At 48.2% G+C, this 21,897-nt stretch overlaps 1 protein-coding gene and 1 long non-coding RNA gene across 2 annotated transcripts in view; one reads left to right on the top strand and one right to left on the bottom strand.

Annotated features, from left to right (window-relative positions):
• Positions 1-3,879: 3,879 nt before the first annotated feature.
• LOC132240056 (uncharacterized) overlaps positions 3,880-21,897 on the top strand; it is a 397,852-nt gene continuing 379,834 nt past the window's right edge. The window contains exon 1 of the long non-coding RNA XR_009454216.1: positions 3,880-3,996. This is a non-coding gene — a long non-coding RNA (uncharacterized LOC132240056). The remainder of the gene's footprint in view (positions 3,997-21,897) is intronic.
• TTR (transthyretin) lies at positions 9,833-16,227 on the bottom strand. Its single transcript, XM_059707407.1, has 4 exons — positions 16,066-16,227; positions 15,084-15,208; positions 13,210-13,345; positions 9,833-10,082 (listed from the first exon to the last, which is right to left on the bottom strand). The coding sequence occupies exons 1-4, from the start codon at positions 16,132-16,134 to the stop codon at positions 9,981-9,983; spliced, it is 432 nt and encodes a 143-aa protein (XP_059563390.1). The 5' UTR covers positions 16,135-16,227; the 3' UTR covers positions 9,833-9,980.

Raw genomic sequence — 21,897 nt, forward strand, 5'->3', positions numbered from 1 at the left:
AGGAACTGTGCTGTATGCTGCCTATCGGTGTCCCTATGGTGGGTGTGACATCGCACTATAACATTGTATGATGTTACCTTGGGGAGGGGAGCTGGGGAAAGGTACTCTGAATTATTTCTTACAACAGCACGTGAGTTTACATTACTTCAAATGGAAACATTTAATTTAAAAAGAAGCAAAGAGCCCAGCCAGCAGTGTAGTTCAGTGGTTGAGCGTTGACCTCTGAACCAGGAGGTTCACGGTTTGATTCCTGGTCAGGGCACATGCCCGGGTTGCAGGCTCCATCCCCAATGGGGGGTGTGCAGGAGGCAGCTGATTAATAATTCTCTCTAATCATTGATGTTTCTATCTCTCTCCCTTCCTCTCTGAAATCAATAAAATATATATTTTTAAAGAGGCAAAGAGTCCTGTATGAAAGATGACCAGCTCCACTCACAATGAGAGACATACAGGTTAAAATTACATCGAAGTAAACCCCAGAATTTCACTGTGCCTCTCGGTGAGGTTGCACAGCTCAAGTGCTCATAGAAAGGGAGGAATTGAGCCGTAGTCAACAAGATGACCCAAGCAGGTATGCTCTGTCCCAGAAATCCTTCCTTAGGCTTCTACCCTAAAGACAGTCTCTGCAGACCTGAAGCAACATGGGCACGCGTTTATTCGTGGAGGCTTTGTTTGCAGGAGCAACAAATGGAAAGCTCCTGAGTGTGTCCAGGGGAGCCGGTTGAGTAGGCTCTGTTCACCCCCACACTATGGGGAGCCCTCCACGGCCATGTCGGAAGGAGGCATGGATTCCATGCTCCCCTTAGCTTCCAGGCTAATGCTGTCCTGTGGGAAAATAAGGTTCACACACTATATAGCGTGCTGCTTCTTGTGAATGAAAGAAGTGGAAATAAAAGCGTGTATTTGCTGCTTTTTTACAAAAGAGTGACTAGCAGGCCAAACCAGAAACGAATGCAAATGGTGGCCTTGGTGGGGGAGGTGTGTAGGGGTGTGTGAGTGGGGGTGGGCGGGTGGGCGGGTAGTTGTTAGCAACTGGAACTGTGTCAGTATTTCAAATTAAATTTTAAACTAACCCTAACGTCCATTTTAAACAATTTTACATTGTTTGGACAAAAGAGAACCAATGTTTAGTGCGTTTGTTCTTCATTCCCGAATGATGAGCTTCAGCAAGCAGAGAGGAAACAGTTCCTGTGTGGTCACTTTCTTGCTGAATCATGTAAATGTCCCTAATTCCGAGTTTGCATGTTTTTACTGTGCCTTTTTTTTTTTATATAATATATTTTATTGATTTTTCACAGAGAGGAAGGTAGAGAGATAGAAAGTTAGAAACATCGATGAGAGAGAAACATCGATCAGCTGCCCCCTGCACATCTCCCACTGGGGATGTGCCCGCAACCCAGGTACATGCCCTTGACCGGAATCGAACCTGGGACCTTTCAGTCCGCAGGCCGACGCTCTATCCACTGAGCCAAACCGGTTTCGGCTACTGTGCCTTTTTTTTTTTACATAGTTTACTTTGTATTGTTGACGTGGGAAAGTAATGACCACCCTCTGGTGGCAGCTGTGCCCGTGGCCCTTCCCGCATACCCCGGCCCCCCTGGCCACAGGGGTCGGCCAGAGAGAGCACGGAGTGGGCCCACGAAGCTGGCCAGATTCTCAGAACGTGGAGGGACCGGGGACTGAGGGGGTTACTTTCTGGGGTTGGGGGCGGGAAGGAGCTAAACCCCGGCTCCCTCCCTTACGGTTCAGTGAGCAGAGAATCTGCAGAGAATGAGAGGACTCACCTGGAGAATCAAGCAGCCCAGAGACAGGAAGAGAGACCGTGACTTCAGCTCCTGCTGGCTCTCCAGGCCCAGCTCCGGGGAGCCCAACGTGTCCCTGCCCTTCATGTCCCGTGAGGTATGTACACACCCTTAACGGAACCCTTGGCCATTCCAGTTAGCTGGACTGAGCACGCAATCTTAAACCAAAGGGCCCTCGCTGAGACACTACATTTCCCTTTTAGAAAGAATTTTGGCCTCATTAAAATCAATTTTGATTTATGTCGGTCAAAGTTACTAACTATAGTCAATCGTGTTCAAACATCAAAGTCGCCTGAGTGGGGTGAGGTGACTTTGAGGGCAAGAACCATTTCTGTTTCACCTTCAGCTGGCACTTCTTTTTTTTAATATTTTAAAATTGGTTATTTATTTATATATTTTTAATTAAAAAAATATTTGTTGTTGAAAGTAATACACCTTTTTTCCCCATCGATCTCTTCTAGCCTGCCCCTCCCCCCGCCCCAGGCCTTCACCACCCTATTGTCTGTGCCCATGGGTTATGCATGTATGCAGACAAGTTCTTTGGTTGGTCTCTTCCCACCCTCCCCCACCTTCCCTCTGAGGTTCGAAAGTCTGTTCCATGCTTCTATGTCTCTGGATCTATTTTGCTCATCAGTTTATTTTGTTCATTAGATTCCACATATGAGTGAGATCATGTGATACGTATCTTTCCGTGATTGGCTTATTTTGCTTAGTATAATGCTCTCCAGATCCATCCATGCTGTTGCAAATGGTAAGAGTTCTTTCTTTTTTACTGCAGCGTAGTATTCCATTGTGTAGCTGTACTACAGTTTTTTAATTCACTCATCTGCTGATGGGCACTTAGGCTGTTTCCAAATATCAGCTATTGTGAATTGTACTGCTATGAACACAGGGGTGCATATATCCTCTCTGATTGGTGTTTCTGGTTTCATGGGATATATTCCTAGAAGTGGGATCACTGGGTCAAATAGGAGTTCCATTTTTAACTTTTTGAGGAAACTCCATACTGTTCCCCACAGTGGCTGCACCAGTCTGCATTCCCACCAGCAGTGCAGAAGGGTTCCTTTTTCTCCGCATCCTCTCCAGCACTTGTCGTTTGTTGATTTGCTGATGATAGCCATTCTGACAGGTGTGAGACGGTATCTCATCATCATTTTGATTTGCATCTCTCAGATGATTAGTGACTTCGCGCATGTTTTCATGTCTCTTGGCCTTCTGTATGTCCACTTGGGAGAAGTGTTTATTTAGGTCCTTTGCCCATTTTTTAATTGGATTGTTTGCCTTTCTTTTGTTAAATTCTATGAGTTCCCTGTATATTTTGGAAATTAACCCCTTATCCATCATTCTGAATGGGAGTTCAAGTCTTTGTTAAATGAAGCTTTTTCTGTTGTAACCCTTAGAGCAGCGGTTCTCAATCTGTGGGTCGCGACCCCTTTGGCAGTCGAACAACCCTTTCACAGAGGTCACCTACTGTTGTAATGTACCCCGCGAATCACAGAAGGACACCTCAAGAAGTCGAATTAAAGAGACATTTATTGCAATTCGGGACTATGAGGGGCCATTCCCAAATCTCATAGTGATCAGATGGTCGTAACTTCAGGTTTATATAGGCAAAAATTACAAAGGTATTGATTACATCTCAGGGTTTGGAATGAGGAACCTCACAAAAAAAGCAGTTTACAGAAGCAGAATTTAAGCATGTTAATTACAGTTTTGGGTCTCCGGATCACGGAGTTGACAGAAACACATCATCTGGGACCGCTGGGTTGACAGGAAGTCATGAGCCATCAAGGCAATTTAGAGTAATTGCACTATCCTGGTCTTAGGACCACTGAGTCAACTGGAACGCACTACCTGTGGCCACTAAAACAATTTAGGATAATTGTGCTGTCCTGTTTCCCAGGTGCAGAAGAATGTGCTTCGATAACCAGTAAGATCACAATCAATGGGATAGTCATGTTACAATCAATGAGGCATTCAATCGAATGAGATGACTTATACAATTTAGAAAATCAAGTAACCTGTCCATTGTTAAATAAAGCAAATAGGTACCATACTATACTACGACCATCCTGCATATCAGATATTTACATTACGATTCATAACAGTAGCAACATTTCAGTTATGAAGTAGCAACGAAAATAATTTTATGGTTGGGTCACAACATGAGGAACAGTATTTAAAGGGCCAGAAGGTTGAGAACCACTGCCTTAGAGTATGGCTTCTGTTTTTTGGTTTTTGTTTGTTTGTTTGTTTGTTTGTTTTAATTGCTTTTCTCTGAGACAATTGAGTGCACACTCATGCCCTCACCCCGTGGTGTCTGTGCCCATTGGTTAGGCGTATATGCACGCACACAAGTCCTTTGGTTGATCTCAGGCCATTTTAATAGACTCTATTTTTAAACATCCTTGGTGACTCAGGTCTTGAAGTCAGGGCCAGGGCCCAGAGGCTGGCATTGAACATGGGGACGTTATTCCCGGAGCTGGCAGGCTCCCCGTGCTTCCCAACCCCGGGCCCGGTTCCTGTCTGCTGGGGGTCCTGGTGCCAGGTCTCAGCGTCTGTGTGAGGGAACACCTCCCCGTGAGCCCAAGGGCTGGCCAAGGCTCAGAGGAGAACTCCTTGCCTGCTCAGAGCCCCCATCACCATCCGCTGAGAAAGCGTTGATTGAGCTCTGCTGGGTGCTAGACACCGCCTCCCAGATGCTCGGAAGTTTATTCCAACAGACTTCCCAAGAGCACAAGCCGAGGGGAGTAGAGTGCCGTCAGCTCGCGTGAGTCCTCATCATCCCACCCTCGGAGGGCTCTCCCCCAGCCACCCTGTATCTCCACATCGAGTCTTAGGCCCAGCTCACAACCTCTGGCCTCTGGGGAGCGATATCTGTGGAGCGACAGCCGGTGGGGGGCTGCTGAGCAGGGGAGCTCCCCAACTCAAGTGGTTATTTGAGCAGCCTGCCTGTCGCCCTCTCTCCTCGCTGCTGACAGTGGCTCCGGAACAGACCTCCGGCGTCTGCATTGGTTGCCAGGGATGGATGACCATCTATCTGCCTTGGCTTTACATGAACTGGGCAGTTCTAACCCACAGAGAATGGAGAGCCGGGGAAAGGGAATTGGTTCTAAGCTTATTTCCATGTTGAAAGGCAGTAAGAAGTAATGGTGCTGAGGGAGGGGGTGGTCTCTGAACTGTGAAGTGAAAGGAAGGAATAGGCTGTAAAACTGAGAGTTTGGCCCGGCTGCTGTGGTCAGTGGTTGAACGTTGACCTGTGAACCAGGAGGTCATGGTTCGATTCCAGGTCAGGGCACATGCCCGGGTGGCAGGCTTGATTCCTAGTTGGGGGCAAGGGGGGGGGGTGTGTGCAGGAGGCATCTCTCTCATCATTGATGTTCCTATCTCTCTTTCCCTCTTCCTTCCTCCCTGAAATCAACAAAAATACATTAAAAACAAAAACAGGGTTTGGGTGAGAAATAAAAATTCCTAGGAAGGGCTACCTCTGTGGACAGAATACAACTTAAGGAATAAAAGCTCCAGACTTCATTATTTAACAGGTGTATCCAAATAGCAGGAGGAATTTCAGTATTAGTGAGGCTTGTGTCCTGCCCATCTGTGTATACACAATGCCAATTTCCAAGGCACGAGGTTGAAAACTGGTTTGATTTTATGTCATTTACATCTCAACAGAGCTGGGGGGAAGTGTTAATGTCTGAAAAGACCATCACAGCAACCCCTAGACTTGCGTTTGACCGTGGGTACTGGGTACCATGGCCTCCCCAAGCTGAAACAGCACGAATCCTCACAGCTCTTCTCTGATTTATCCCTCCGTTACAGGGTGACGTTTTTAGCCACACTATTCTCCTGAGGTCCCGGGAAATGGATAAAACATGATGAAATCCCTCTGGCTGTGCGGAAGGAAGTGATGCCTCTGGTTCTGATTAGTGTGAAAGGCCTTGAATGGGATTAATTAACATATTTATCTTCCGGCCAAAGAGTAGGGCGGACTGGAGGCCACCAAGGCCGCTAGTGTTATTGGCAGGATCTCCTTACGGGCATCCAGCCCTATTGCGAGGCTTCAGCGAGCAGCTCCTCACTGTCCAGATCAACCGGGAGCCCAGTGACAGACTCCTGGGACCATCTGTTTACCCTCTGCCTCTCAGGGCTTTCCAACGCTTTCGGAGTGGCTTTTGGCAAATGCGTCACTTTCTGTATCTCAGCTTTCTTATCCCCCAAAGCCTCACAAACGCAGCATTCACTGATTCTACAGCCTGAACCTAAAGTAGCCATCCCAAATTCCACCCCTCCACGCCCAGGATTTTTCAACTTTCAGCTTCTTACAACCTAGTTCCTACCCTCTGTTTTGCAATGATCACACCAACCTCCACCAAGGTATCTTGACTGATGTGGTTTTCGACAACTTAACTACTCCTCCATTGGTCACATCTACTTTTCAGGTACAACTTGTGATATCTGTAAGATTAGAATCCTATATAATAAAGCGCTAATATGCTAATTAGGCTGAACAGCAGAACGACTGTCTGGACAACTGTCCAGAAGGTTGCCGAGGCTGCGAGGAGCTGCGATGGGCTGCGAGAGGCTTCGAGGGCTGAGCCCCTTGCATGAATTTTGTGCACCAGGTCTCTAGTATTAAATAAAGAAACCCCCTGTAGAATATGGCTAAATGATGTGGACATGTTGTTCCCAAAAGAGGTTCAATTGGCCAATAAAAATAAGACAATATCTTCAGCACTGCTAAGTAAGAAAAAGGAATACAAATAAATATTAAATGTAAACTTGACATTCAGAATGGTGAAGATACAAACCCAGGAGTAAATGTTGAAGACTCCCATAGGAGGTTTATTAGTTTCCCAGGGCTGCAAGTACTACACGTTAGGTTGCTTAAAGTAACAGCAATTTATTGTCTTGCTGTTCTGGAAATTAGAAGTTCAAAATCAAGGTGTCAGCAGAGCCACACTCCTTCTGAAACTTGTAGGGGGGCATCCTTCTGTCCATCTTGATGCTCTTGGCTCGTTGCTGCGTCCTCTGCCTCTGTGATCACGTGGCCTTCTCCCTGTGTGTCTGTATCTGCCCTTTCCCTGTTTGAGGACCCAGTCCTATGGGAGTAGAGCCCACCCACATGACCTCATGTTCACTAACTACATCCGCTAAGACACTTTCCAAATAATGTCACAATCAAAGGTATGAGGTGTTGGGATTTCAAAATATCTTTTTAGGGGACACAACTCAACCCGCAACAGTGGCCGTGAAAGGGCATAAGCCAGGATACGAACACATAACAACAAAGGACAGAGGACAAAAGGAGCGTTTCAGTGGCAGCAGCCTGGACAGAGAACCAGCAGGAAGCAGAAATCACATTTCATTTAGTGCCAAGATGCTACTGCACAGCTTGCAGAGGGCGGATGAGAGGCAGGAAGGAGGAGAAGGCTGGGCATTAAACTGGAATGCAAACTGAGCTGATTTCAATGGACAACAATTAAGTTTGCTGATAGCAACAGGAAGTGGAGGTGGGGAAGTTAAAGTCAATTCTGACACATGTGTAAATGAAAGTTTCATGTTTTCAAACTTCTTGGGTAATAAAAATCCATAGTGATGCAATAACAGCCACATGGAAAAGTAGCATTTTATAAACAGACAGGTCAGAGACCAATATAATCACGGTAGGTATTAGATTAAATCTTATGAAATTGCCATTACTTGATCATTTAATTTACAAAAATGGCCACTGGATAGGCACTCACTCAATGTACATGGAAGAAGGAAGGGCCTGCTGACCTCGCTCAGCAGAACCAGAGGCACTGACTTTGCTCCCTTATATTTGAAAGCTCGGTTCATGTTAAAGAGTCTAAACCAGCCGTGGGCAAACTACGGCCCGCGGGCCGGATCCGGCCCGTTCAGCTGTTCTATCCGGCCCGCGGAGCCAAAAGAGCGGAGGGTTCTCTTGCTCTCCCCTCCACTCCTTCACCAGCAGCAGTGTTAACATGGCAATGTCGGGAAACACGCCCGCAGCTCCTTCTTCTGAGTCCAGTTTAAGAACCCATTGTGGCCCTCGAGTCAAAAAGTTTGCCCACCCCCGCTCTTTTAAAATGTCCTACTCTCTCTCCACAGCTGGCTGGAGCACGCCAAGACTTTAGATGTGAACTTGGAGGAAAAGGGCAAATTGTTCTTTTATGTATGTTTAGGCCTCAGCCTGGGGCCTGGTGCATCCTGGCTGGAGAGGAGGCACAAGACGTGATGGGGGATGACCACTGACAAGGTTCCCATCCAGGGATCCATGTTGTAGCTCTAACAGGGGCAGGAAAAGCCCCCCCCCCCAGTCCCCCACCCCGCTCTTCCCCTTTCCCTCCCCTCCCCAGCTCATTTCCCTCCACTCCCAGCCCTGCGGTGGTGGAGATGCTGTGGACCAACACCCACCAGTGCTTTTTCCCAGGATGTAGGGCTGTTCGGAGAAGTGACTCCCCGCCAGGGACCCCATGGCTCAGTGCATCTGGAACCAGACCATGTAACTATTTCTGGGAGTGAAATGTCACCGGGAGTCCCGTGTGACGCTTCAGCAAGAGGGGCTGATGCATACACTGTCTTCTTCCTTCCGGTCTGCGGATTAGGGGACTTTAGATGTGAATTTGGAGGAAAATGGAAAGATTGTTTTGTTTATGAACATTTAGGCCTAAGCCTGGGGTCTGACCCAAGTTTTCCTGCTGCATCCTGGCTAGAGATTGCGCACAAATTCAAATCTCTTTAAGCCACAGAGTAAACCAAAGGGGGCCTGAGTCACCACTGGAGGAAAGGCGCTCCGAGAGTCACAGACGGAGCAGCTCTGCTGGGACCGGGCCTGCGTGAGAAGTGAACTTGGTGTTTGTGGAGCCACAGCGATCTGGGGCTGTTAGAGCAGCATCACCTCGCCCACCCTAATCCCCCCTACACTTCAGTATTCTGAATCCCCATCTATCCCCTCAACTTTCTACCATATTTCCCAGGGCCTTGCCTTGCAATCTCTGTTCTCTCTACCTGGAGCACCTCCTTGCTTTTCCACCTGAAAACCCACCAGCATTCAGGGGAAATGACATTTATTCCGAGTCCGACTTCTTCATGTCGTTTGCTGCTCCCTCTCCTACCCCTGCTGCGCCTTATGCCAGACTCTGGCAGACCCTGTTGACAGTTACCTTCGCAACAGAATGCGAGCTCTTTGAAAGCAAGCACTGATCTTACTCCCTACGAGCAGAGCACGGAATAGGCCTCTATAGCCACCTCTCAGTACTCGGAGCTGGACCACGGGAGGGGAGGGGTGGAGAGGGCTCTCTGAGCATCTTAGTGCCGGGAGGAGGGTGCAGCTGGTCTGAGTGGCCCAGAGGGCTCCCGTCACTGCTGGTCTGTGCAGGTGGGGCTGAGCTATTCCTGAAACCAGGACACACTCGAAGGGAAAGCACCGAGTGAACAGCAGGCCCTGAGGACGTGTCTTTTGCTGCTCACCCACGACTGCAGGACAGCACAGCCCTCTCATTCTCTGAATGTGAGCTTTCGATGGCTGCTGACCATGCTGTGTATGGGCTTAGTTTGAAAGGCAATAAACGGATGAACAAAATAGATCCAGAGACATGGAAGCGTGGAACAGACCGTGGAACCTCAGAGGGAAGGCGGGGGAGGGTGGGTGGGTGGGAAGAGACCAACCAGTGAACTTGTATGCATATATGCATAGCCCATGGGCACGAACAATAGGGGGGTGAAGGCCTGGGGCAGGCGGGGGATGGGGGGTGAGGAGGGGGAGTAGGTTATTAGAGGTCAATGGGGAGGGGGCGGGCTATGTAATACTTTCACAATAAAGATTTTAAAAAACATAGGAAAAGAACAAAAGAAAGAAAAAGAAAGAAAGAAAGAAAGAAAGAAAGAAAGAAAGAAAGAGGAAACATAGGTATCCCTGAGTTCAGCCAGAGACTTTTTTGGGTTCCTGTGCTTCCCTGTACAATTTGGAATTTTTTAGAGTACAGTAAGGAAATAAAAAACACAAGTCCCACCGGAAGGAGAAGTGCTTTAATAAGAACGTTTATTGTCTCTGCCTGGGTTGCTAGCATAGCTTGTGAAGTGAGAACACCGCTGCAGTAAAAACGGGGCGCGCCGGCCCTGCTCCTCCCCTTCGGGCGGACAGACGGGCGGACGGACGGGAGGCGCCTCACCCTACGGGGCGCCCACCAGGGCGGTGGTGGAGTAGGAGTAGGGGCTGAGCAGCGCCGCGATCGTGTAGCGCCGCGGGCCTGAGTCGTTGGCCGTGAACACCACCTGCGGGAGAGAGAAGCATGCGTTTCCAGCAGCCCCGCCGCCGCGGGCCCAGCGCCCACGTGGACAAGGACTTCCATGCACCAGCGTTTCCTGGAGCAGCTGGAGCCAAGCGAACGTCCCAATACGTCCTCACTCACCGCCCACCGCCCACCGCCCACCGCCCACCGCCCACCGCCCACGGCCCACCGCCCACGGCCCACGGCCCACGGCCCACGGCCCACGGCCCACCGCCCACGGCCCACCGCCCACCGCGGGGCCTGTGCAGCCCTCAGAGGAGGCCCTCTCAGCTGCTGCTTATGCAAATTCAGCTGACAGTCACGTGGCCCTGCCGCCGAGGCAATCCCAGAATGCCCAGCGGCTCTCCCAGAATGCCCAGCGCTCTCCCCGCCCCGCTTTGGGGAGAGGAGGGGAGAGAATGCAGGAAGGCGCTCCGCGGCCGAGGCCTGCAGACTCGGGAGCCCTGGGCTGTGGGGCTGGACGGGACGCGCTCGGCTCACAGGTAGGCGCCCGGCTCTGACTGGGGTGCTCGCTCCAAGTGCGCGCCGGACGCAGGCTAGCGGTCAAGGCTCCGGGCCCAGCGCCGCGGCCTCTCCCGTGACTCCTCTGCGTGCGCTCCGGACGTCGGTGTGTGTTTCACGTGGGTCACGAGCAGTGACACGCGGAGTGAGAGCAGCACGGGGCTCCGTTGGCGAGCCGGCGGGGGAGGAGGTCACGGCGGAGGTTCCTACTCGGGCCAAGTGCCAATCAAGGCAGTCACGTGCGGGCACACCTGGGGGCGGGCACACCTGGGGGCGGGCACACCTGGGGGGGCGGTGGGCACACCTGCGGGCAGCGGAGACCCCGGTGCTGGGGCAGTTCGGGGCCTGGACTGAGGCGAAGGGCGAGAATTTGGGTTCAGGAGCCAGAGGACGGCCAGGAGGCGTTTTATTTATTTCGTGCACAGGCCCTGGATTGAGCTTTGGACACACCCTGGAAAAGTACGTTTTGTTCCAAATGTGGAGAAAGGAAATCTTGATTACTTGGGGGCAGGAGAAAAAAAAGATGTGATTGAACCACATCAAAACCAAAAATAGCATCAGGGAGAGGGGGGTGAGAGTCGCTAAGACTCTCTCTGAAGGAGGAAGGGCAGTCCCTGAAGGCCAAGTGTCTGGAATCAAATTAGAAAACCTTTTCTTTTTTGTGGGGGAGGGCTGTTTGTACATCAACTTTTATTTTTTATTAAAAAAAACCTTTATTGTTGAAAGTATTGCAGATGTCCCCATTACTTCCCCATTGACCCCGTCTAGCCCACATCCTTGGCTCCCTACCCCCCATCCCAGGTAGGCACACCTCTTCTCTCTTAGAGTGACATGGGCCTCCATTCCCATTGAATTCTTTCTAAAAATTGTAAAGGGCATGATTTGTGCTCAGAATTCCATGAAATGAAGAGGACAGATAGCTCCGGAGGAAATTCCTAACTTTCCTGTCCAAGAAGGCCCGTGGGGTTGGCCAAGGGGAGGTGGCCGGCGCTGAAGGACAGCGGTGTTGGGGGAGGTCCTTATCCGAAGGAGCTGGCGGGAAAGGAACTCCCCGCCGAGCCCACCGAAGTGGGGCTCACGCGTGACTACTCGCTCTCTCCTTCCCCATATCCATTCAGGATCAAGGGGCTCGTGGTCCTGCCTAACACGTTCCAAGGGCAGAGATGTGTTTTCTCGTTTGCATCTCTAGCGCCCAGCAGAGTGCTCAACGCATAGGTTTTTATTTTTAAGTGTTTGTTGGTTGAATACTAAAAGGGTGAAGAGTGGTCTAATGAATAGAAGCAACGTCGTGAGTAGCACGGAACCACAAGGCTGAGATCTAGGGCAGATAAGGGTCGCAGGAGGCGGGTCCGGTGCTCCAGGGTAGGGCCCGAGACTCTAGGGACATGTGTCTGTGGTGGGCACCATCTAAACCTGCACCCGACTGCGACCAGCGCCGGGGCTTGCTGCCTGGCTGAGAAGTAGCCAGAGACATGCTTCTTGGCAGACGGGGTTACCTTCCTCACTTGTGGGCCCCGGGTGTCAAACAAGCCCCTAGTTTCCCTGGCAACACTGTCTACTACAAGAACCCGTGTATGTCTTTGGAAAGTCTCATCCGTGACTAAGCCAGAGAGAACGGTTCCCTTTCATGCCGAGCTAATTTTGGTGCATTAGTTGATCTTTAACTCTGAGCACCATGTGTGGATTCTATTTCCACGGCAGCCATCTGCTTTCAATGACTTAAGAGATTGCAGACGAGGGGGAGGCAGAGAGATGGGCCCATGGATAACTCTGAGGTTCCTAGTACCTCCTAAGTAGAGGACTAGAGTGTGCACCCGGGGTTACAAATGTGGTATTCCTCCTCTGATTCTTATTAGCTTGGCTTCTTATAGGAAGAAAGCCGAGGCACACCTGAGTCTAAATTCAGCGTGGGCCCTGTTGGTAAATATTACTGTTTCTCCCCTTACCAGCCCTGTGACCTTTGACAAATTAATTAACTTCCCTGAACCTTGTTTTCTTCATCTGTACAATGGGCATAAAAATAGGACTGACTCCAGTGAATGGTTTATGAAGGTTAAATACAGAAAATACAGCAGTGTCTGGCATGTGATAGATGATGAATGTTTTCTATTGTGTTGCTGTTATTATTTTGAATTCACCATCTCTATGTGCATTGTCCCAAAACACTTATCCAGACCTCTGGGTTCCAGATGTGTTTTGGAATGAAGAATGTTCCAGGTTTTAGAGAAGTACAATAATACATCTATCTTTTGTTATATAACAGCCTAAGTGACCTGGAGGGCTGCCCAATCATTCAACATATTAATATTTCTCCAGCAAACAAACAAGTATTCATATTCGGTAGAATGAATGAAGACTATAAAGAGCATTGCGTAAGTTCAGGTCATGTCACTAAATGAGTTTTTACCTAACTCAGGGAGGAAGTTTGCTTTTCAGGGTTTGTGGATTTCTGGTTGTAGAAATGAGAAAGGGAACCTGGGACATGTCAATGCCATTTTTCTGGTATGCATTTCCAGGGGTCAGACAGTGCAAAATGTGCATTTCCCAGGGATTAGAAGCAACAACCACGAAATCAAAATCAAAAGCAATTCCAGTGTCTGCACACTCACCTCTGCATATTCATGGAACGGGGAGATGCCCAGCTCCTTCCAGTAGGCTTTGGTGTCTAATTCCACTTTGTACACCCCTTCCACAAACTTCTCAGGAGTTGTGAGCCCATGGAGCTCTCCAAAGTCACTGGTTTTCCTAAAAGGGGCAAAGGTCCAGGCTAAGTTAGGCTTTAAGGGCACGGTGACACCACACACACACACACACACACACACACACACACACACACACAGAAGATTCTACTGTCTGAAATTCACTGACAGGAAATTTGTCAGAAATGTTTCTAAAAGCTCATCATAGGTGTTTTCCTCTTAGGAGAACGAGATAGAAGTATAATGTTTCACCTGAAAAAGAGTCGTCACCATTCAGGGTTGGTGTTTGGGTAAAGCTTTGTCACAACCAAGTGGCCCTGAGTCACTCTGACTCCCGTTCCCCATGACACCAGGGTTTCACTCGTGATGTGAGGGTCTTTAGAGGTGGTATCATTTGTACACATAGTGGAACCCCAAAATACAATGAGAAACCTGTATCTGACTTTTCCATTGTTTATACATGTAATCTCTTTGGTAACTCTTTGCCAATAACAAATACTAGGCAACTCCTTTTAACTCTTTTTAAAATTAGGCAACCTTTCTTTCCATACAAGTTCTGACTCAGTAGCTGTTGTTGTCATCCATCATTTTGCAAAAACTAAGACAGATAAAATGGAAAGTATCTTTATTGCCTCTGATCTTTGCCCTCCCACCATTCTTTTTTTCCAGGAAGTAAGTCTTTCAATATCCCCCCTTTTTTTGTCTTGTCATAAGAAAAAATATTCACATGGACATCTGAATATCCATTCTATCTCTTGCTTAGAATACTCTCTTAGCTGCTTTCCACATCACGCTTGGCATTTTTTTATAAATGTAAATGAATTAAGAAATAAAAACTCAATTGGAACCACACCAAAGAAAATGGCCTTGCCAGTGATGGATAAAGAATCATAATGTGGTCCTTGGATTCAGTTAAGACCCACAGGAACTTGCCTCCCTGGAGACAGAAGCACTTTGCAGGATTACTTTCTTGGGAGGGTCCTTTCTTTCAATTAGCTGATGGAGGGTCACGAATGTGCACTTAATAAAAAGCCTTGCCGGTGGAGGTGGAAAAACTCCCTAACAATTGTGAAGCGGTTGGTGAAGGTCATTTGGCCCCTGGCCTGTGGCTGGGCTTTGCATGATGTGTGTCTGTGTCTGTCTGTCTGTCTGTCTGTCTCTCTCTCTCTCTCTCTCTCTCTCTCTCCTGAGCCCTTTCTTACTGAGCTGGACAGTCCCCAGCCTTGAGGAGCAGGCGCTAGCGAGTGCCTTTGCTAGCGAAGGCCCTGGGTTCTGGGTGATCCAGTAAGGTACAGACAGGCGCCTGGTCACCCTGCCCCTCAGTTCCTTTCCTCATTAATAAACAAACATGCATTGTATGTTTTCCCTGCTATTCCATGACAAGGACTCAGCTGGAGTCATGTCCGGGCACCAAGAAAACCCCTGAAGTTCCATGTGCACTTTTGCACGTGTGTATATATGTGTATTTTCCTGGCACGGAGTCCCTCATTTTCATCACCTTCTTAAAGTGATCTGTGCCCCTAAGGGGGGTGATCCACCGCTGGGTGGAGCAGGTGGTGGGTTCCTTCTTCCCACTGTCTGCCCTCAGTGCTGCTCAGGCTCCTGCTCACCCCCAGCTACGCAAAGCCAGGGAGGGCATCCTTCTCAGGGGCCCTTGACCTCTGCTGGAATTGTCAATCTATTTGTAGATTCTTAAGCGAATGATGTGATCCCCCCTCTCCAACACGTGGCAGGCGAATGGGAAGATAAACCAAAGCCCACGTCTGGGCGTGTGGGCAGCTTACCCGTCGGCGAAGGGCTCCCAGGCCCCGTCAGCAGCCTTCTTGAACACCTTCACGGCTACGTTGACAGCAGGGCTGCCTCGGACGGCATCCAGGACCTTGACCATCAGGGGACACTTGGACTCGCCCTGGGCATGGAGGGGACAAGTGAGAAGTCAGCAGAACTGTCAGGAATGAGAGGCTCTGTTCCTTCCGGTGCTGGGAATCTGGAATGAGGCAGGTGGTACATGCTGATGCCATTCCGGCAGCACACGTGTGACAGTGAGCTTCCCCGACTCCGTGGAACACAGACCATCCAAAGCAAGGACGGTGTCTGCCGTCAGACCCGCTGCAGTTCGGTGGGGGCGTGCATGATGCATTTTAGGGGCGCACGCAGGCCCCCCAGCACAGGTGCTTTGTTAAGCCTCGTCATTTGAGTGGAATTACTGAAAAGATGTCATGTGCCATCGAGCCAAGTCGTTTTCCCTGAGAGCATTTTAGCCAGTTGCTGCTGCAGTAAATCCCTCTTACCAGTTGCAGATTAATGTCCGGCTACCTCACAATTGGATAGTATTAGCTCATTCTTCTACAGGAATTAAGAACTACATATCTGACTAGAATGCTGTCTCCAAGCCTTTCACAGATTAACCAATACATGCATTTAGATTAGCTAAAGGGAAAACACTTTATAAGAGGATGTGTTTCTAAAAATTCAATATTAATAGCTTCATGAACAATCTGTCTTTCTACCATCTGCCTGGGGAAACTGAGGCACCAGGCATGACAACCCCAGTGCACCGGAGCTGGAGAGGAGAGTGCCCAGAAGCCAAGCCCCCGTTCAGTGAGCTCTTCAGAGCTCCATCCTTTTTGAAGTTGGAATCAATAATGTTTAAAAATAGATCCCGGTACCCTGGTCCTCGGAACAAAAGCCGATGGCGAAGCTGGAGGCAGTGGCTTCTTCATCTAGCATACATGGGAGATGCACACAAGGGACTCAGACACTCACCGCAGGCCCGGCCTCCGCCACGAACACCAGTCCCGCCAGGCAGAGGAGCAGGAGACGGAGGGCAGCCATCCCGGCAAGAACCACGGGCCTCTGGGCCTCTGTGTGGGTCGCTGCAAGCCTGAGGCTTTTATACCCACTTCCCCCAGGCCAGGCAGCTGATCCCTGCCCACCTGACCCCCAAACTGCTGATTCTGATTATTGACTTAGTCAACAAAGGGAGAATAAGTAACTCACTCAAATATGAACCTTGTCTAGAGAGATTAGAGCACTGGAACATAACTATGAAATATTCTTAACGGCTCATCTGACCAGCTGGGCGTCCCAAAACAAAACAGCCAGAACAACACAGAAATATTCTGCTCCCTCCTTGGCTGAATGATGTGACATTCTTGGGATTTTTTTCCTCCTTTACCTATTTCTATGCATGTTTTTCATTTTCTACACATTTTATCTTTAGTTTTAGATGATAGATGCAAGTTGTAATGATTACTTTCACACCAAATGACTTTTGCTGCACAGGCTTAACTACAGTGCATTAGAAACACCACTGCACTTGGTGTATGTCTGCGAGTCAGCAAGAAAAAGTCCTTGGCAGTGCTTACATTTTTAAAAGTCTGTTTTAGCCAAATTAAGTTATTTGGAAGTTTTTTTTTAGTCAGCAATTTCTCCACAGTTTCGTTGTTCCTCCCAGACAAGGCTCATGCCAGCCCAAAGAATAAAGCCACACTCCAAACTGGCACCGACGAGCCCGCAATACAGAGAACCACACATCCTTCACTGCGTCTCCTGCATCGCATGTGCAGAGACCCGGCTACCCAGTCAACTTCTGTCAGAGTCCAAAGTTCCTGCAGGAGGGAGAGGCGGCTGTGAGAAGTGGAAGCCACAGCTGACAGGTTCTCTTCCTCATGGCCTAGTGAAAAGTCCAGGAAGTTTAATACCTTATGGTGCACCATCAAGTACCGGCTCTTGTGTGTATGTGGATCTGCATACACACGAGTGGCTTTGTCTATGGGTTAAGACAGGTTTTGGCCTGGCCCGCGTGGCTCAGTGGTTGAGCGTGGACCTAGGAACCAGGAGGTCACAGTTCGATTTCGTCAGGGCACATGCCCAGGTTGCGGGCTCCATCCCCAGTGTGAGGGTGTGCAGGAGGCAGCTGGTCCATGATTCTCTCTCATCATTGATGTTTCTATCTCTCTCTCCCTCTCCTTTCCTCTCCGAAAGCGATAAACAATATTTTTTAAAAGGCAGGTTCTTACCTTACAGAGATAAATAGTTAGAAGACATAGAGGAGACAGATAAAATTTTTGGACAAATACATGGTAAGGGTGGGTCCGGGTTGGGGCACTGAGAGTTGCAGGAACATTTCTGTAGCTGACAGAGCCACGTCGGAGTAAACTCCACGAGAGACCAGGAAGGAAGGGGGTGGGGAGGGGGGACAGGAAGGTGTCAGGGGCCTGGAAATGTGCAGGAGAAGACGAGGGGAAGAGCGGTGGATCACAGGAGGGCAACAGGGAGCAAGCTCAGTTCTGAGCGTGGCCGGGACTGGAACCTTCCTGCCTGGGAGTCTGGGAAGCACCAGGAAGATTCTGAAGGTGGAGTTAGAGGGCCTGAGTCATCGCTTCCCAGTTCTGCGCTCAGCTTCCCAGGTGCCCTCCGCTGAGTTACTTACAAAGCAGAGACGTAGCTTATTAACTTGTACAATAGAAACACCTAACTTTACCTTGTCTTCCAGTATTCGCTTGATTATTTCCCCTTGCTCAGAACTTGGATGGAGAGCCTATTTTCTGTATGAATTAAAAACATTTGCAGTCTCTTGTATCTCAAGGGACTTCCATACATGCATCTTAATGCTACATTCTGTTCAAACCTGGAAATGTCATCGACACTACAAACTGGCAATCCTGGGTGGCCACCCCTCCATAGATATATGTTCGGTCTGTAGGTTGTCTCTTTAAAAGTTTTGAAATAGCTGTTCACATTAAAAATTGAGACACATTGCATACAAATTTGGATTTCTGGCTTCTCTTGAGAAGTCAGAAAAGATGGCCTCGCTTAGGCCCACATTCACATTGATGTTTCTCTCTGTCTTTCCCTCTCTCTTCCACTCTCTCTAAAAATCAATGGAAAAATAACCTCAGGTGAGAACTTAAAAAAAAAGGAAAGGAAAAATTTGGCTGAGACCTAAGGATCTAATGTATAGTTTGAAGTGAAGGAAGAGAGTCCCAGGAGAAGAAGCTGACTGGTTCAGGAGAGAGAAGGGAAGGCTGAGAGCAGGAAGGAAAAAGCAGAAGAGAGTGGGCATGCATTCTCGGTCAAAGGATTGTTTGGAGGAACAAATGGCCATCGCAAGTACAAGGAAAGCCCAGCATTCCCTGCTGAGAGGAGCTTGTGAGGAGGGGTTCTGTGGAGCAGGAAGACTCCAGAGATAAAGGGTCTGCCTTTCTTGTGTTTGAGTTTGTGGAAGCTCTGGTAGGGAGATGGCTACGTAGGATCCACCAGTTAAGGTCAAGGGTCAGCACATTCCCGGAGTCCTAAGTGGGTGCTGTAGAGACTGTGTTCTGGAGTGAATATCGGCAACAGTGAGGATCCTGTGCCAGGAAACAAAAGGAGGCTCAGTGAGATGTTTGCACAGTAAAGCTTTGTTCTTTCTTAGCCACGCGGTTTTCTCTACATTTTGACTATAGCCTACAAGATCCATGGAAGTAAAATAGACTAATTTGATGATGAGGATCCTCCTCCTCCTCCAGATGATGAAGTGGTTAATGAGTAACTCAGACCTGTGCTTGGTTTAAGGTTCTTCGGCCCTCTCCCTTATAGCGGACAGGCGTATTTATTAACATTTTAAAGTATCATAGATACACCTTTATTTTTTTTCATTTATTTTCTGAGGGTGCACATGAACTGCTGGCCAGTGATCTGTTCACCTTGAAATGCCCTCTGATGTGATTTTGAGTGAGCTGATTAGCCAGAGTGGAGAGTTGGCTGGTCAAGTGCTTGAACTGGTCCCAGGGGGGTTGGGGGGGGTGACAGAATTTGGGGGCTTAGACCTTTGCAGGTGAGAGAATTTAATTTTGTCAGCTCCCCCTCAGAGTTAAGCCCTGGGGGTTTGATTAATAGTAAGCAAATCATAAAAGACTCATTTTAACACTGTAATATCAATTTAATTAATAGTCATATGATTGCTGAGTAAGCGAGAAATTAGAGCAAAGGGATTTGGCTAACTTCTTGAATTTACACTTCACCATAGAGAATGTTTTTCTTGTGCTTGGAGTGCTTGTGTCCGCCTTAGCTAGTGCGTCTTTCCTGCAGGGATTGCGGAATCAACACTAAAACGCTATTTCCTTTGTCTCCCCTTCTTTCATTTTCTATTTGGACAACCATAAGTAAAGGCAAACATTATCTAGAATATGTTAATTAGATTGCATTGTATTTTTCACTAATTGTCATTTTAGTTTCAAGGTTAAATCTTAGCGGTCAACCTATTTGGGAGCAACAGTTGGGACCTGCCTCGTGTAAGAACCTGCACAGCTTTTACCCTGCCTGCTGCCGTACTTGGGGACTTCACAGTCAGGAGCAGCCACCCCCGCCCACCCTAGCTTAACTGCCCACCCTGTCTCTACCTGGGGGACTTCAGTGTGCCTTATATCAGTAGCTCAGATGATTCAAAGTCAAGACATCTCTCTATGCATTGGTCTGAATTTATATCTGTCTCAATCATCACAGATGTGTTAAGGATTTGTATCTAGAATTGGCCATAAGATGTTTTAATAGTTGTCATTTTAATGTAATTTATTTTCTTTGTAATCTTATGTATTCAATTCTGTGCACAGTGAGGTTAAGAACCTGGGCAAAGTGACAGAATAGACCCCAGGCCCGCATGGATTGGCTGCAGTCTAATGGAATCTACTAGATACATAGAGAAAATAGTAGCCACCCCTGAGATTGGTTAACAGTGGAAAGAGTGAAAACGGAAGGTGTAGCCTTGGCTGTTTGGATTGAAGACTTAGAGTCCTATGGACGGACTTTCCTTGGAGTAGGAGAGTGTTGCAAAGACTTCCCGTGGAGACAGAGCATATGGGTCACTCTGACCCAGGTGACTGCTGGATTTCTGGTGGAATTCATCACTACCCTGAAATTATTATTTACACTTTGGTGTTTGTCCCCTTGGTTCCTGAGAGTCCATCTCTGAGCTTCTAGATGAAACAATGGTTCTGAGCCTGCACAGTTGACTTTGGACATTGGTCGGCCCATGTGAATTGGTGAATTCATTTAGGTAACACCTCCGAGGGTGAGAGCCAGCTGGCTCCACCTGGTGACACTGACCTCAGCAACCATACAGTGTCAACAATAGCCCTGAGCTGGTGTGGTGCTGCTGGTTTAGGAGTGAGAGAGGGATGCAACAGACAGTGGCAAGCAGGTGGATGCCAGAGGGACTGCCATCACCGCGGTGCATATGAAAAAGAAGTGGCAAGTCAACTACTCTTCAGCAGTGATCAGAACCAGAGAAGTTGAATCGCAGTTAAAGTTGGAAGGCAGGTGTCAACCAGGGTGACATGAATTAATGTTCAGGCACAGAGGAAGGAAACAGGTGGGGAGAAAGCCAGTGAAAGCACAATAAAGGGCACCTAATAGATAATCTTAGGGGAAGTCAAATAAATTAAGATCAAGGTCAAATAGAAACATTAGTCTAGGAAGATGAAAAATACAGGGGTAACCCAGAAGAAATAATATCTTGTCTTCTGATCAGGAAGATGAAAGCAGGAGGGCTAGGAATAAATAGTTCACAAAATAAATGAAAGTTAAATGTTTAACTTAAGTCTCTAAGAATAAGTAGAAAATGAAACAAGGAGTCAATAAGGTATGAATATGGATATAAAAATATTCAAGCTATAATGAGGATTACACAAGAATTAAATGAAATTTTAAGGGCACAATTAAGATAATTCTATTACTTTAAAACAAGTAATATTAATCCTATTTCTAAAACATTTCCCCCATTTCTTATTTTCTGTTTCCACAGCTACCAACTGAATCCAAACCTTTGCTGCTAATTATGCAGCCTTTTGGGAATGTGCCCTAGCTGGTCTTCTTTTCGTTAATCCATTTTCCATATAACCTTTTCCATAAATTACTGCCAAATTAATCTTCTTAATGTGTACCTCTGATTACGTCACATCTCTCTTCAGAAGCTTTCTCTCCCCCATGGCCGGTCCAATAAAACCAAATGTCCTTTACCTGACATTCAGAGATGGCCAAGACTTGGTTCCACTCCATCTTCACTTATTGCTATGGTTCCTCAAACATTAGCTGACCTCTGGACAGATCCTGGGACATGCCAGCCCTGGCCCTTACCCCTTCCTCAGCCCTTCTCCCTCACACAGCTAACAAAGCTTCCCAGAGGCCCTTTAGGGTGTGAAAGACAACGTCCAATGGAGGGGTGAGACTTCAGAGAGGAGGATGTTGCAGGCCCCTAGCGAAGTGGCGAGGAAGGCCGGGGTCACAGAGGGAAAAGGCCGTGTGAGACAGTTTTGGAGGCAGATGGTGGGTGACATTAGGGATGGAAAGTGAGTGAGAGAGAAGAACCGAGATTGAGTGTGGTATTTCAGGCTGGGAGGCTGCTACAAGATAAAATAATTCACTTATGCACTTAGAAATATGAGCACAAGTGACTCTAATAGCCATGTGCCCATGTCCAGATGGCAGCTGGAAATGAGAGAGGGGACATGGCAGCTGGAGATGAGAGTGGGGAGATGGCGCTTGGGGGAAATCAGGCTGGAGACGGAGATTCTGGGTCCCGAGCACGCAGGCTGGATCCAGCATTTGGAGGTCACC

The sequence above is a fragment of the Myotis daubentonii genome, chromosome 8, assembly GCF_963259705.1.
Source record: "Myotis daubentonii chromosome 8, mMyoDau2.1, whole genome shotgun sequence".
Classification (NCBI taxonomy): domain Eukaryota; kingdom Metazoa; phylum Chordata; class Mammalia; order Chiroptera; family Vespertilionidae; genus Myotis; species Myotis daubentonii.